This window comes from Protomyctophum bolini (genome assembly GCF_963924005.1).
Source record: "Protomyctophum bolini genome assembly, chromosome: 2".
NCBI classification, from domain to species: Eukaryota; Metazoa; Chordata; class Actinopteri; order Myctophiformes; family Myctophidae; genus Protomyctophum; species Protomyctophum bolini.
In genome coordinates this window covers 22,451,434-22,467,613 of record NC_137863.1, presented here as the reverse complement: position 1 = coordinate 22,467,613, position 16,180 = coordinate 22,451,434, and the positions used below count along the sequence as shown (strand labels likewise).

At 44.0% G+C, this 16,180-nt stretch overlaps 1 protein-coding gene across 1 annotated transcript in view; it reads right to left on the bottom strand.

The window, feature by feature from the left end:
• Nucleotides 1-8,346, bottom strand: part of mych (myelocytomatosis oncogene homolog) — a 9,248-nt gene extending 902 nt beyond the window's left edge. Inside the window, exons 1-4 of the mRNA XM_080783358.1 lie at nucleotides 8,091-8,346; nucleotides 5,120-5,418; nucleotides 4,622-4,962; nucleotides 1-2,906 (exon numbers count right to left, since the gene is read on the bottom strand). The exon at nucleotides 1-2,906 is cut by the window's left edge and continues 902 nt beyond it. Of these exons, the coding sequence (XP_080639484.1) occupies nucleotides 2,275-2,906; nucleotides 4,622-4,962; nucleotides 5,120-5,400 (1,254 nt within the window). The 5' untranslated portion in view covers nucleotides 5,401-5,418; nucleotides 8,091-8,346 and the 3' untranslated portion in view covers nucleotides 1-2,274. The remainder of the gene's footprint in view (nucleotides 2,907-4,621; nucleotides 4,963-5,119; nucleotides 5,419-8,090) is intronic.
• Between the last annotated feature and the right edge of the window lie 7,834 nt (nucleotides 8,347-16,180).

Below are 16,180 nucleotides of genomic sequence, written 5' to 3'. Positions count from 1 at the left end.
TTTAAGACATTTTTTCTTTTTACACAAATTAACAAATATTTGCCTTTTTGCGACACTTTGGCCACAAATGGCACATTTACGAACAGCAATAATTATGAGAATAACTATTATTGGCATTCAAATGTGATACTCGTCCCCACCATTTTGAAAATACAAACTTCAGATCCAGCCTAAAGTAAACAAGCTATTCATAGGAACTTATAACTATGTGTCCACTGGCTTAGCTGTAGCACTAGCTAAAAAAGAATGCGATAAGCACTGATCATGGTTTGTGCCGTTGCTAATGAACTATCCAAAGTGAAAGGTTTGAAGCATAGTTGGGGTTATCTAGTGCCTAAAACACCTAAAACATGCTGAGTTGTTAGTGCCAAACTGCCATCACACGCAGTGGAGAGTGCAAATCTTCGGTCACCACCTGATATCGGAGCTTCCGTTAGACGCCATTTTGTGCCCCTATTATCGTGACATTTATTTGGAGACAAAATGGTTACCGCCAGCGAAAGCCACCAATCATTTTCAAAGCCAGAGGTCACAGGGGAATGTTTGTCCAAGATATTGTCTATTGATAATATTTTTTGAAAATGCCAATATAGGGTAAGGATAGTCTGTGAATTCCATAGACAGTTTTCAAAATTGCTCTTCCAGTCGCATCGGGACTAAAATACATTATTACAACTGCTGTCTAAAACCTTTAGACAGTAGTTTTAAAGTGTTTCACTGTAGCTAAAATAGTTTAAAAATATGAATGTTTGTGACCCCCAGGGCTTGACAAATGAAATAAAAACCAAATAAGGATCAATGAGTGTCAACCCATATAGAATTCCTGAATGCGTTGCAAGGTTGGTAGTTGGTTGGCAGTGGCGATACATTTATGCTTTGTCGCATAACAATGTTGTGTGGCGAACACAGTTCATTTAAGCTTATGGATCACCGCCATGCAACGAAGTATAAACCAGGCTTTAGGCTTGTCTTAAATGGCATGTGTGTACAGAAAGACTTTGGCAAGATTGCTAGGACTAGCATAGCTTATTGACTTAGCTCAGTTTTCCCTCTATTAATCAACCACTTACACCATGCAACAGTGGTATTTAACTTTCAAAATGATCATGATCATAATTATTTCTTTAATTCACATCGGATGTTTAGAAAAAGATGCGTTAGGTTCTCATTTTGTGAATGTGACAAAAGAAAGATGTCCTTTGTGAAGTGTTTGAAACGAGAGAGAGAACTGAGGCCAATATTCGTTATGCATACAGTAATTAATCTGGTATATATATATATATATATATACAGTATTGTATTGAACACGATAAACCTGGGTTATTAGAACAGAATTGGGCCAAAGGGTCCGCCTGAGGACATAAAAGGGGGTGAATGCACACTACAGACTAAAAGTTACTTGAACAAAATCAAGCCCCATGAATTATACATGATTATGCAATTTATCGTATCGTATCGTTCTATAAATGTTGTTTCTATAGCGGGACCACTAAGTTAGCTAGCCAAGTCTAAACACCATCTTCACTTCAAGTGTGGTTCCTCATGACAGCTAGTTGTTTTTGTGGTTTTAGAACAAATTTGAGTTGAATAAAACATCTTCCCCATAGATATTATGGCTAGATAGTAATTATGCTTTAAAAAAGCAATAGAGAGTAAAGTATTGGGGCTAAATCTTGTGCAGGGGTCTTCTAGTGAGTATTCACCCTAATAAAAAAAGTACTAACAATAGAGAATAATGGTACTTTTCATAGCTAGTCAACCTTTAAATTACCTACTCTTACAACAGTCAGCAGTCAAGGCATGAAAATGATAAACGCTGAGTCACGTGTGTGTGTGTGTGTGTGTGTGTGTGTAAGCGCGCGCACGTGCACAAGTTGAATGTTTACACGTGTAAAGTCTTGTGTGCATTGATGGCAAAGGTTCACTGTGTATGCGTGTGTCTGTGTGTGCGCCTGTGTGCGTTTCAGATACAAGTCTCCAAACATTAAACGAAAAACATTAAAACGTTTAAAAAAGAAAAACAATATCTATGAAATGTCAAGTTTGTGTGCTCTTCTCTCCGAGTCTCTGCCCTCTGTCCTCAAACTCTCCATTCATTGTCTGTCCCCTTTCCATCAACAATGTCCCCTCCCCATCAACAATGTCCCCTCTCCATCAACAATGTCCTCCTCTTGTCACATCCCTAACAGGTCGATGCAGGCAGGGACGTAACATTTTGGGGGCTCGTCCGGGATCAAATTGTCCATAGTCTTTAACCTCGGCTCTCTCTCCTCTCTAAAAACCTTGCAGCTGCTCCAGCCGCGCTTTGAGACGCTGCTGTTTCTCCTTGAGCCGGTCCCTCTTGGTCAACAGCCTGTGGTCCTCCACCTCGAGGTTATGGATGCTGTCGCGCGCCCTCTTCAGGATCACCACCTTGGACGCCTTGTCGTTGTGAGAGAGCTCGGGCACGTTGTCGCGCAGGCGCAGGAAGCAGTTCTTGAGCTCGTTGCGCCGCTGGCGCTCCATAACGTTGTGCGTGCGCCGCCTCTCCTCCTCGTCCTCCGTCTCCGTTGACTGACGCGACGTGTGGTGATGATGGTGACGCGACGACGATGAGGAACGGGAGGGCGAGTAGTGGCGGTGTCTGTGGCTGTGGTGGTGGCGGGATGAGTCGCGGCCTCGCGACCGCTTTTTGGAGGACGCGGAGGACGAGGATGACGAGGAGGACGAGGATGATGGTGGTGGCGAAGCGGGACAGGGCGCGGCGTAGTTATGCTGCTGCTGGATGTCGAAGTTGAATCGCTGCTGCCTCACACGCCTCTGCTCCTCCTCTTTTTGCTGTTGTCGTGCAGACAGGTCGGCCAACGAGGGCAGGGGGGACAGGCCAGAGGAGCAGCGAACGACGGTGACAACGTCGATCTCCTCTTCTGTTTGGAGGAAGAATGGAGAGAGAGAGAGAGAGGTTTGAACCGCCAAATTGATACAAATTAGCATTTACACTGTTCCTTCGAGGACCCCTAGGGGGCCACTTTATAAAACCACTGGGTTAGAGGTTAATATGATGTTAGCGTTACGCCTGACATTTCAAAGAGCACAGCTTACACTCCAAACAACAGCTTCGACACTGTACACAACTCACACACGAGACACACGCGCGTGCACGGTATTGGTCGCTGCACTGCACAGCCTCACCACTGTGGCTGTAACAAACCATGTTAACGCCGCGGAACATTTCCTTCCACTGGAAGATTCCCTGCTGTTGCCTTTTGTTCTTTGTTCATTGTTACTCCAAGATGCCAACAGCAACAAAGGAAAGGAAAATAATAGCGCATTGACACTACGGGACATTGTTTTGCAGTTCTGTGAATACAAAACTGTGATTATCTCTGCCTGATGACTTAAGTGTTGTATGATTAATGTTAATTTGGGGTGGAAATGTGGAATGTCAGCAAAATGTATATACTTTAGTAATAACAATCACATTTAGTGACTTAGCCACTAGTATATACTATATACGCGTCATAATGACAAACAGCAGTTTTTTCCCCCAAAAAAAGATTATAGTATTTCTTTCTAACATTTCGGTTTTCCAAAATACGGACGCCAGGCTGAAAAAGTGGTGAAAAGCACTTTATAGGTCCTACACGATTTTGCGGAAAAGAGGTTTATGGGGGAAAAAAAGACATGTGCCGGGAATGAGTCGGCAAATAATACATGTGTCAGAAAGAAAAGAAGTCGGAAACCCAGAAGGAGGGAGAGAAAATAAACAGAGCGTATTTGGTCAATGAGCAATGGAGACAAACTTGAAGTGTTGCCAACAGCACTTCCCTGCCCAAAAGTAGTACAGTCAGGCATGCCAGAGGGCATTCATGCACTGGTAGGGTGACTCACTACAATGTTAATGACAGACATCAAAGATGTTAGCCGCCGAGCATGACTCACATGACACACACACACACACACACACACACACACACACACACACACCTCTATTAAGAACACTTAACTGCCAAAAACTCTCTAATCTATTCATATCACTCAATAATCATTGCTATCTTATCTTCTCTTCCGCCACACACACACACACACACACACACACACACACACACACACACACACACAATGTAACTTGTTCTTCGGCAGTCGTAAAGTAATCCCACTGGGATGGGTTAGCGATACAGTATACAATGTTATGATGTTAGATCCAGATAAAGACTCGGAAATGACTTGGCCCAACTGTAATTATAAACCGCGACCGTAAAAAGACCAGGTGATGAACAAGAGTAGCTGCCAACTTCTTGAACATAGAAAACAGAAACAAGCAGCCAATCTATTCCGATTAAATTATCCCGTTATCAATAGCATGGCTATGATGGCGCCAACATTTATGAACAATATCAACCTTTGGCCTTTAAAACATGCATAAAAATGTGTCCATCCAAAGTATTTGTTGTTGGACTCTGCAGCACATTGGATGATTGAATACTTTAATAATACTAGCACAGGAAAGTACAAGGTCTACTAAGAGGATTTTAAACCCAAGAAAGCCTATGGCTTGTTTCCATTGGGGTCCTTTGTACTCAGTTCATCGGAACACTTAATGACAGTCATAACAAACTCAATGAACTCATAATGAACTCACCAGAATCAGAGGAGGAGTACGTCGACAGCTCTCCTCCGGCCGAGCCGTAGTCGGACGTGGACTCAATGCTCTGCTCCTGGCTGTTGTCCATCTGGTCGTCTCCGTCCAGGGCCATGGCAGGCGCGGCGTGGACCGCCAGCGTGGAGCCGGCGATCTCCTCAAAGATTCTGGTGTCGATGTCGGAGAGCAGCGGGCTGGAGCCCAGCACGGACGACGAGGGCGACACCAGGCCCTTCTCCACGCCACCCCCTACTCCCAGGCACCGCCACAGGCTCTCCTCCTCGCCACAGCCATCCCCCAGGGACCCGGCCCGGATGCGGGGCAGCACCTTGTCCAGAGGCCTGTCGACACGTTAGTGCACGGTCAGTCACAGGAACTCCGCTCAACCATAATGGGTTAACCCAGAAGTTCTCAACCTTTTCAGGCCGTTTTCAACCCCCAAAATCATCATATTTGAACTAGGGACCCCCGTTGGTGACAGCACCCCCATTCACTTACTTGTCGACGTCGCAGTAGTCGGGGTCGAAGAAGTCGCTGTTCCAGTTGAGCTGCATGTCGTGGTCCTCCAGGAGGATGTCAGACACGTAGCTGAGCTGGTCCTCCTTGGAGAGGGGCTTGCCGCCGGCGGCGCCCCCCACACCGCCACTCTTCATGGGGGGGCTCTGCGGAGGCGTGGGCAGCGACTGCAGGTCCTTCATTAGACTCTGGCAGAACTCGTCGTCAAAGAGCAACGGCTCTGTGTACAGCCAGTCCTGAGACTGGGCGAAGCTCTGCAACATTGTGGAAAACTCCCAAGTCTAAAAAATAAAAATAAAATAAAAGTTGTAGAAGAGAGAAAGGAAAAGGGGAGGGAAAAAAATATAATCCTGGTTAGATATCCGATAGAATTAGTGTAGAATGAGTAGTGTTTAAAGTTCAGCAGCATCGAACAGACACGTGTGTACGCCAGTGAAAGTTTTTAAATAAAGTAAACCACAGCCAGGCAAGACACCTCCTTTTTTATCTGTGTTTACTTTTAAATCCCGCCCCCTTCGGCAAGATCCTAAATCAACCCCAAAGACCCACCCCCCCTCTCTCCCCATGACATCATGGACAACAGCTGTGACCCCGCAGTTAAAACGCAGAGTGTGTTCAAATGGTAAATAGATGATCCATAATAATAAGGGTCCATTTGGTTTCTACAAAACTTCCCCCCAAATTCTAGCTTTAATACAAGAGAGAGGGGGGGGGGGGGGGGCTGGGATTAGTTTAACCACCTGCAGTGCTTATCATCATCATCATCATCACAATCTGACTAGATTTGCTACCCAGTTGAGCAATAATCGCACTGGCAGGCAGGGACACACACACACACACACACACACACACACACACACACACACACACACACACACACACAAACAATGCGTTGTGGCCACTCAGCGCTTCTACATTCACATGAACACACACACACACACACACACGCACACACACACACACACACACACACACACACACACACACACACACTATCTCTCTCTCTGAATTAGTGGTGTTGTGTTAGAACTAAGAGTTTTTTTACTTCCAAAATAGCTGATCTACAAGCTCACAACGTCACCACCCATGCGAATAGCCGATAGTAGGCTAGCCTATAAAATGTGGTAAATATATGAATATATTTTTAGGTATTTGTACTTCCAATTTCCAATACTTTTACTCCTACTCCACGACCACTACATCTCAGATCCAAATGTTGTACTTTCCTTCCATTAGATAATTTTGTAGATGTTGATTATTATCACAAAACAAAAATATAACCGCCACTTCTTGACATATCAGATCTAAAAGCTAAAGATTTTGTATACATTCGGAAACTTACTTTTTGCACTTTAAGAATATTTTGATGCCCAATGCTTTTGTACTTTTACTCAAGTAAATGTTGAATTCCATCACTCCAAGCCCCGCCCCGTGTGAGTATGAATAATGTAAGCCCCTCTATGTAGACCAGACCACCACCACGCACCATAACATGAATACGAGACGAGTTCATCTGCGGTTAGCAGACAGTCCACATTGCATAAGCTGCAGACAAAGGGACACACTGGCATCCGAAAAGTTCTTACATTTACTGTATAGTGTTCTGTCCCGTTTGAACTACCGGTATACCGTTTTATGTAGGCTATGCACTATAGTCAGAATATGTGATATTTTTAAAGCTCCAGTAGGCCTACAATAAAACAAACTAAATATAATATTCACAATAAATACATGCTAATGTATGCATACATACATAGCATGAAGCATACATGCTTCATGTATGCTAAAATGAAGGATAAAACAGCAAATAATATAAACTGAGTAAATGAAAGGGCTTAAAAAAAGGACGCACTTTGGCACCATGCTTTGAACAAAAGTCAGTGTGTGTGTGTGTGTGTGTGCGCGCGCGTGCGTGCGCGTATGGGTGCGTCACCCACCACCAGCCAGCTCGTCTGCTCTGCGCGCACGCACGCACGCACGCACGCTGCAAGTTAAAAGGCTTGCCTTTCTGACTCGGCGAGAAAGAAGCGAAGCCAACAGAAAAATAATAATCTCCACACAATTCAACAATGACGACTACACCAGATCAGAGATAATGACATTAAAACACATTACATACATATATATTTCCCCAACATTCCCCCACTACTACAACGTTGATCGACCAAGAAGAGGACTTAGAGGCAGCAGACGCACCCAAAACTAAAAATGCCGGCGTTTGACAGACAGAGAAACTGCGACATGCCTTCCATTCACAACCAAATTTTACTCTCTAAGAAAAACGTCTGACTTTTATCGATCGATATTAATACAAGTTAGACGTTTTTCTCTCCGATGATCATCCGGTCACGGTGCATGTGTGCAATAATTATTCTACTACACAGTCCACAACCCCTGCAAAGCCCTGAGTACGTGAGAGCCATGTGAAAAGCACGCACGCGTCGCATGCAGGCAGACCGGCATGAAACAGCACTCCCATTCACACACACTGCACAGTGCGCGCACACACACACACACACACACACACACACGCACGCACGCACACACACACACACACACACACACACACACACACACACACACACACACACACACACACACACACTACACGCAGGCACGCAGCGTGCATACACCCTTTAATGGTATACTAGGCTCTATACCACTTGTACACTGTTGTTAAAACAAGCAAACATCAAATAAATCATTTCCACAACTCTAAAAGCTAAGCCCCACAGCTGTTCATGTAAAAAAAAACGCATGGATTTTTGTGCAAAAAAACCGAAACTCCCTCAAATCAGACAGCGTATGACAATATAGCCTATAAATGCAACGTCCCCAGAGGTATACACAAATCAAATCTGTCTTGTTTTCCCCACAACTATTTAACCCCATGTGATTGTCACAAGAAAACATGTCATTTCTGTGTGCAAAATCGATTATCGATCATTCTTACCTCAAAATCTTTCCTTAAATTGGTCAATTGAAGAAAATTATAATAAAATGCACGTCCCCCAGAAATAGACACAAATGGATAAGGGTCCCCAAGCAGAATGGAAATGCTGCTACAAGTCACTGCTGTGCTGTTGGTTCCAAATGTCCTTAGATCCGCATGGTAGACCCACTGGGGGTAAAATACACCCACGTTTCTCCTCTCTCTCTTTAATAAACCGAAGTGTCTCTCTCCCCTTCTCTCCTCTCTCTCTCGCTCTACAACCAGACAGAGTGGGTGTGGCTGACCGGAGACATTTAAATTTATACCACCGACTCTCGCACCGTGTCCTTCCGCGGGGCGAAATCGCGCCAAAACTTCAATAACGCCACGGTCGATCGTGTCCAATCGATCGTCACGTCAATATTATCCTCCGATCGCGTCCGATCGATCGTGTCCAGGCGCGAATGCGGCGGAGATACGTGCGCGGAGCAATCGGCGGAGAGGGAAGGTCTATATTGGGAGCCGGCGGAGGCGGCGCAATGATATGCAGCACACTATGTCACAGTGAGACGCTGGAATTCCCGGAAAATGGTGGCGGGTAAAATGTGGGAACAGAAGCAACACGTGGACTACCGGCAGAAGCCGGGTGTCTGTCTCTCCCTCTCTCTCCTCGCTCTCTCTCTATGTCTCTCGCTCTCTCCAACTACATAATCTAGGTCTCTCTCTCTTTCTCACTCTCTCAAACCCCGTCTCTCTCTCTCTCTCTCTCTCTCTCTCTCGCTGTCCAACTCTATGACTATGTCTGTGTCTCGCATCCCCAGTGTTGTAACGTACATACATTTACTCTGTATTTAAGTAGAATTTTGAGGTATTTTACATTACTGGAGTATTTGCAATTGTCAGTACTTATTACTTCTACTCCACAGTCTCCACTAGCCGCTACATCTCAGAGGCAAATATTGTATTTTTACTCCACTGCAATTAATACTGCACTGCATAAATTACATACATTTAGGCATTTCTAAATAGCGTAGAGCTCTCTCTCTCTCTCTCTCTCTCTCTCGCCCTGCCATGCTGTAGTAGTAGTAGTAGTAGCAGCAGCAGCAGCAGGAGTACTGCGGCAGACAGGCTGAGAGACAGACAGGCTGAGAGACAGTCAGGCAGCCATACATACGCCGGATACTTTAGCCTGCAGTGCTGACTGACTGTGGTTCTCAAAGTGCGGTCCGGACAGGCTGCGACCCCCAGCGGGTCCTTGAGGGGGCTACAGGGGGTCCCCACTCCCCAGCTACATTATAGCCTATAGGCATAGCATTAAAAAATAAAAAGAAATCAATGTAACTTTAAGCACATACAGTATTCAAACCTATTTTATACTTCGATCTATATATATATATATATGTGTGTGTGTGTGTGTGTGTGTGTGTGTGTGTGTGTGTGTGTTTGGGGGGGGGGGGGGGGGGTCTTTGAAAAGGAAATGTTTTTGAGGACCACAGCTTTCATGTTTGTCTTTGCAATTAAGGTCTTGCCGGCTGATTGCACCATTGATTGTGATCGAACGCAACCAGACAAGCATGCCAAATAATTACATTATCCTATTGGACGCACATGTGGAAGGATCATAGTCTAGAGTTATATAAAGGATATTGTGCATTAGCCTATTTATAATGCACGCGCTGATTAATAGACAAAAGGAGGAGTGTGAAAAGAGACTTTGAAGGCATCACTCATCATTAACCACTTGAACCCCAACAGCATCAATTCCTGTCCTGGGGGGGTTCGCTAAAAGAAAAAGCCGATACAAGCTCAGAACGTTTTGAGCTGAGAGCTTGTAGATCGGCTATTTTCTTGGCGGAGAGACAAAAAATTGAAGGCTGTTGTAGTCTTAAAAATGAATGAACCGAGACACCTCGAGGCAGTCGGTTCACTTAAGATCCTTCTAGGCTATACTAGCTAGGTCCCACGGCCGGCGTTACGCAACACAACGGGTTCGCTGGGCGGTGTGTGCGACCATTTAGCGGTAGTACACGTGACGTGCAACGGAGGCGTGCGCGTCGCCGCGTCCCCCAATCACACACCACCACCCACCCCACACACACAGGAATGTCAGAATAGTAGAGTAGCCTACAGTAGCGATTTGTGGCCGGGTTGATATATATTTTGCAAAAAACACACACACACACACACACACACACACACACACACACACACACACACACACACACACACACACTTGTGTTGTGTGCACAGTGCACGTGTGTGGTTTTCATTAGATTAGGTTACTGCAATGTTTTATAATATACGCATGAGCATTGCAGTGCGTGCGCGTGCGTGTGTGCGTGTGTGTGTGTGTGTGCGCGCACAGAATGGCTTGCATTATAGACGATGCTATCATATAGAAGTGGTGGTTTGTGTGCAGTGCGGCCGCAGGGAGGTATGAGCAGCGGAATAGAACATTTTGTAACAGTAGCTACTAGCTAGACTGGCGACTCGTAGCCTACAGCTGGCTACAGCTATAGGACCAGAACACACACACACACAGACACACACACACACACACACACACACACACACACACACACACACACACACACACACACACACACACACACACACACACACACACACACACACTCTCTCTCTCTTACACTTTCTGTGGGTTAATGTGCCACCTACAGGCAGACTGGCAGACTGACTGCGGATGATGAACTCAATGCACTCACCTCAGTCAACTGAGTCTGTCTGTCTGTCTGTCTGTCTGACTGACTGACTGACTGACTGACTGACTATATTTTCACACTTGCTTTGGCAATGTAAACGTATGTTTTCTCATGCCAATAATCCTTTGAATTGAATTGAATTGAATTGAATCAATTGAACCGACCTTGTTTTTTTTTAACTAGATGAACCAAATGGTCTGAAGTAATGTAAAAGGATGCTCACCCCAAACACACTCGCCCGGGTCAAACGCAGCGACCTTCCTAAACCTTGCTACCAGGTATTCCTAACGTACAACCCCAGTGAAACTCTAACCCTTCAATTATTTCTAACTTAGTTATATCCTCAGTAAAACTAACCACGGTGGAACGCTGTTGTGATGGGAAAAGGTACACCATTGCATCTTTGTACCTTTATTGTGTGTGGTATAGCCTACTTTTTAAAGCATGTGTTCTAGATTCTCGCCACCTTCACCCACCCACCTTTGTCATTGAATGCCGTAGGCCTCCCTCCCTACTTGGGTGGTTTTCAAACCTTTTCATATCAAGGCCCATTATTTATTTGGCATTTGAGCCACAGACCAACATTAATTAAAATTTAGCCTCTCAGACCCAAAACTTATAATATTTTGTTGTCGTTGGATAAGATTTTGTCCACAATTCCATGCTGTATGAACCATAAGAGGGATAACAGGCAAACGTTGATCAAAATAACAATTATTCTACATTCAGTTGTGTATACTTAAATTAAAGTGCAGATGTTTAACAATAATTTAACTCTTGAGAGCATAAAATGAAACCAAATCAAATCGTTTCATTTTACGCTCTCAAGAGTTAAAGATCTAAAGATCCATTTGGTTACCAACTCTCCATTTAGCTGGCCTGGGGACCACCTGGAACCCCATCAAGGACCACTGGTGGTCCCTGGACCACTGGTTGAGAACCATGTGACCACTGATCTAAATATAAATAAAAAGTATAGCCAGGGTCTGTCACTTAACGTTGGCATCCCTTAGAAGTTGGACTTTTCTCCCCAATTAGCCTGTCGCTAAGTCCCACCCAAGCCCGTTGTTGGCCAATACCACATTAGCAACGGTTACTAGGTTAGGAAACTCGGTCAAGCTTGCAATGCTGGTCAAAATGGTTAAGCAGTGTCAATAAATATATTTGACGTACAGCATGTGTGGGTTTGTTTTCTTACCTTATGAGCAAACTATAGACTAAAATATAGTCCATTCCATGAATTATTTCGCTCCGTTGTGCAGTTTAATAGTAGCCTACATATTAGAAATAAAAATAGGCTCTCATTGACTTCCATTGTAACAGGGAAACAACTCTCAAACTCACTCTTTTAGAACACTAAGCTGATTATGACCGTTTTATTTTTAATAAAAAATATCAACGTTGTAATGTTTTTGTTTTGACTTCGGTGTTGCCACATTGTGTGTCAGTGTGAGAGATATAAGCCAACCCACCTCCAAAAACAAGCCAACTCTTAAAGCCAAATAAGGAAAAACAAGCCAAAACAAACACAATAATATGACCATCACCATATATAATCCTAATAAAAATATTGTATGCATTTATCATTATAAATACTATGTAGGCCTATATCTATGATAATTAATGTTTTGGTAATGTATTACAGTACTAATTATTAGCCTTAAGCCCAAAGTAGCGGGAAATAAGCAGACTTGGCAACCCTGTCAAGGAAAGAAGTTCCTGTTTGCCTACAAAACGATCTGATTGGTCTGAAGTAGCCTCGGTCCCAGACTTACCATCCAGAACGTTGGATGTAAACAAATTTGTAAACAAAAGCGACTTGTTTACAAACGAGGAACACCAGAACCCTTCACTATATCTCCAACCAATATAGTTACTTTATAAATCTATCAAAAGACGAAAATAAGATGGCATGAGTTTTCCTGATGTCATAAACTGTCAGAATCAGCTTTTGTTGTGTTCGCTTATGTGCTAACTGACTGGTTTTGAGAGCTGTTTCCCCGTTACAATGGAAGTCAATGAGAGCCTATTTTTATAGATACTATTAAACTGCACAACGGAGCGAAATAATTCATGGAATGGACTAATTTGCTCATAAGGTAAGAAAACAAACCCACACATGCTGTACAGCAAATATATGTATTGACACTGCTTAACCATTTTGACCAGCATTGCAAGCTTGACCGAGTTTCCTAACCTAGTAACCGTTGCTAATGTGGTATTGGCCAACAACGGGCTTGGGTGGGACTTAGCGACAGGCTAATTGATTGATTGTCCGGGCCTGTTCCTTTGCACATATGCAGTACACGTCGTGCACACAATTCAATTCAATTTCAATTCAAAGGGCTTTATTGGCATGAGAAAACATACGTTTACATTGCCAAAGCAGAAAGAACAAAACAACAGTACAGCAATACAATCAAAACAAAAATTATGTACTTTGAAGGTCAGAATCTTCAATAGATCAACTTCTGTGTACCAAGATAACTCGATGCAGGTATAGTGCAGGAATATACACAATGATTAGTCTTTAGGGTGGTTGTGTTCCATTTGATATCCTTCTCCTATCACAGCAACTCACAAATCTTGCTGCTGTGTTTGCACATTGTTGTACTTCGCCCAGCAGATATGGGAGTTTTTTGTCATTGGTCATGTTTTCAAAATCTCCGTGTGTGGTTGTAATCTGTGGGAAGTATGTGTCTCTGATGTCTTGGTACAATGGACAGATGGTTAGGAAGTGTAGCTCGGTTTCCACTTCGTTTAGTGTGCAGTGGGTGCATAGTCTGTCTTCTCTCGGGATACAGGTCTGCCTATGACGGCCTTTCTCGATCGCGAGACTGTGCTCACTGAGTCTGTACCAGGTTAAGATTTTTCTTTGTTTTGGGTCGGTCACGGTGCTCAGGTATTCTGCCACTGTGTATTCTCTGTTTAGGGCCAGATAGCATTCTAGTTTACTCTGCTTTTGTGTTGCTTCTTTCCAATGTGTCAGATAGTTTTCCCTTTGCTGTTTTATAATTTGGTTTAGTCCAATGGGTTTTCTATCTCGTGGCTCTGTTTGTGTTTGTGCCCGGAGTTCCAGGGCCAGCTGGCTGAGGGGGCGTCTCTCTAGAGTTTCACTGTGTGTGAGTGCCTTGTTATGGAGTGCATCTAGGTCACTTTCTTTTAGGTGGTTGTAGAACTTAAGTGCTCTCTTTTTTATTTTGATTATGAGTGGGTATCGTCCTAATTCTGCCCTGCATGCATTATTTGGTGTTTTTCGCTGGGTACGGAGAATGGATTTGCAGAATTCTGTGTGTAGGGTCTCGGTTTGGTGTTTATCCCATTTTTCCAGGTCATGGTTTGCTAATGGTCCCCAGATCTCGCAACCATAGAGGGAAATTGGTTCTATCACCGAGTCCAGTATTTTAAGCCAGGTTTTAATTGGGATGTCTATTTTGATGTTTCTTTTGATGGCATAGAATGCCCTTCTTGCCTTGTCTCTCAGGTCCTTTACAGCTTGGTTGTAGTTCCCTGTGCTGCTGATGTTTAGGCCAAGGTAGGTATAGTTTTTAGTTTGTTCTAGTGGGATTGTATTTAGGAAAAATTGGTGGTTTTGGCGGCTGGGCCTTTTTTGAAATATCATGATTTTAGTCTTGGTTAGGTTCACTGTCAGGGCCCATGTTTGGGAGAATTTGTGTAGGAGATCAAGTTGCTGCTGTAGTCCTTCTTTGGTTGGGGACAGCAGCAGCAGGTCATCTGCGTAAAGTAAGCATTTGATTTCTGTGTTTGCCAAGGGGATGCCTGGCGCTGTAGACTGTTCTAACGTTTTTGCTAATTCGTTGATATATATGTTGAAGAGTGTTGCACACACACGTGACGTACACAGCCTCTGTCATCATCGTCCCCATCGCGCTATGGATCAGTGATCAAAACTAAATGACTGGGTTCGATATCTGAATGTGTGACTGGAGTGTGTTTTACATGCACACTAATGCACCAATGAGCACACTAGTGATCGTTAAAACGCTGGTATCTGATCAGCACAAAACAAACAGCACCACAGGCCGACACACCAGACTTAAAACACACCAGACTTAAAAGGCCCTGATTACCAGTGGTGGAAAACGTAGGCCTACTCACAATTTCTTAAATACTTAAATTACCAAAAGTAGAAAGTACTCATTCATATGTTTTCAAATGCCAAAAATGTACAAAACAACTTTTGAAAATAGAAGATCTACAAGCTCACAATGCAAGCTATTTTCAAATGGCCGAAATGTATAGGGCTGAAGTGGATAATGTATTGACAAGGACAAGTCTTTGCCACATGCAGGCACATTCCTGTACAGACATATTGATGACACCTGGTAACCACATCAACGGGCAACTCAATTGACATTTAACATTTCTTTCGAAAAGCAATGCTCTAATAATCTGTCAGATGTATTTCTCCCGGATACAATATTTTCCCGACCAATCACAACACTTGTTTCATTCACAGAGAATGTAAACTGATTTGTAAAGCATCAACGTCATTTCCTTGAGCTGTACTTCCGCCAAAATCCTGTAACTTCCGCCCCAAAAAAATGATAGCCTCTACAGCATATGTCTTGCCCAGCGTGTTTGAGTCGAGGTCAAAGGTTACAAGAGCACGCTTGTTGCCGAAAGTTTACCACAGTGTGCAACAGTATAACAAGACAGTGTGCGTGCGTGCGTGCGTGCGTGACTGACTGACTGACTGACTGACTGACTGACCAGGCGATACATAGAGTGCACATATGGATTCCACACGTTACAAACAAATGACTGGCACTATGCCATCTAGGGACCTTAAGTGGAATCCGCAGGGCATCATTGTAGGCCACTTTAAGCTTCCCTTTGTGCACCATGTGCACCACAAGAAAGCTCTATTCATGTTGTAAGCTTGTAGACCGGCTATTTTCAGTGAAGATATTTAATGTCGAGCAAAAACAGAAAAGACACTATAGTGTACAGCCCTGAGGGACTGCACAGTTTGAACCCTGGACATAATGGCCAACTATAACCAAGTGACCAGCTGGAGGGCTGACTGGCCTAGTGAACCCAGTGACATCACCAGTCTACCAGTACGCACGCACACACGCACGCACTGACGCACGCACACACAGCCGAAGCCCAGGGGAAAGAGATAGTAAGAGGGTCCATGCCACGGAATGGAATTACAACTCTGTGCGTGTGTGTGCATGTGCGTGCGTGTGTACTGTATGTGTGTCACTATCAGCTGTGTGGATCACACACTCACACAGACACAGGCTGGCTTTTCTAGCAGTGTTAATGTGAAACACTATATGTTCTGCAGGAATCTGGGGACAGAATTAACATGGAAGGACATTCGTGTGGCCGATACACTACCTGTCTGTGTATTGTTTATGC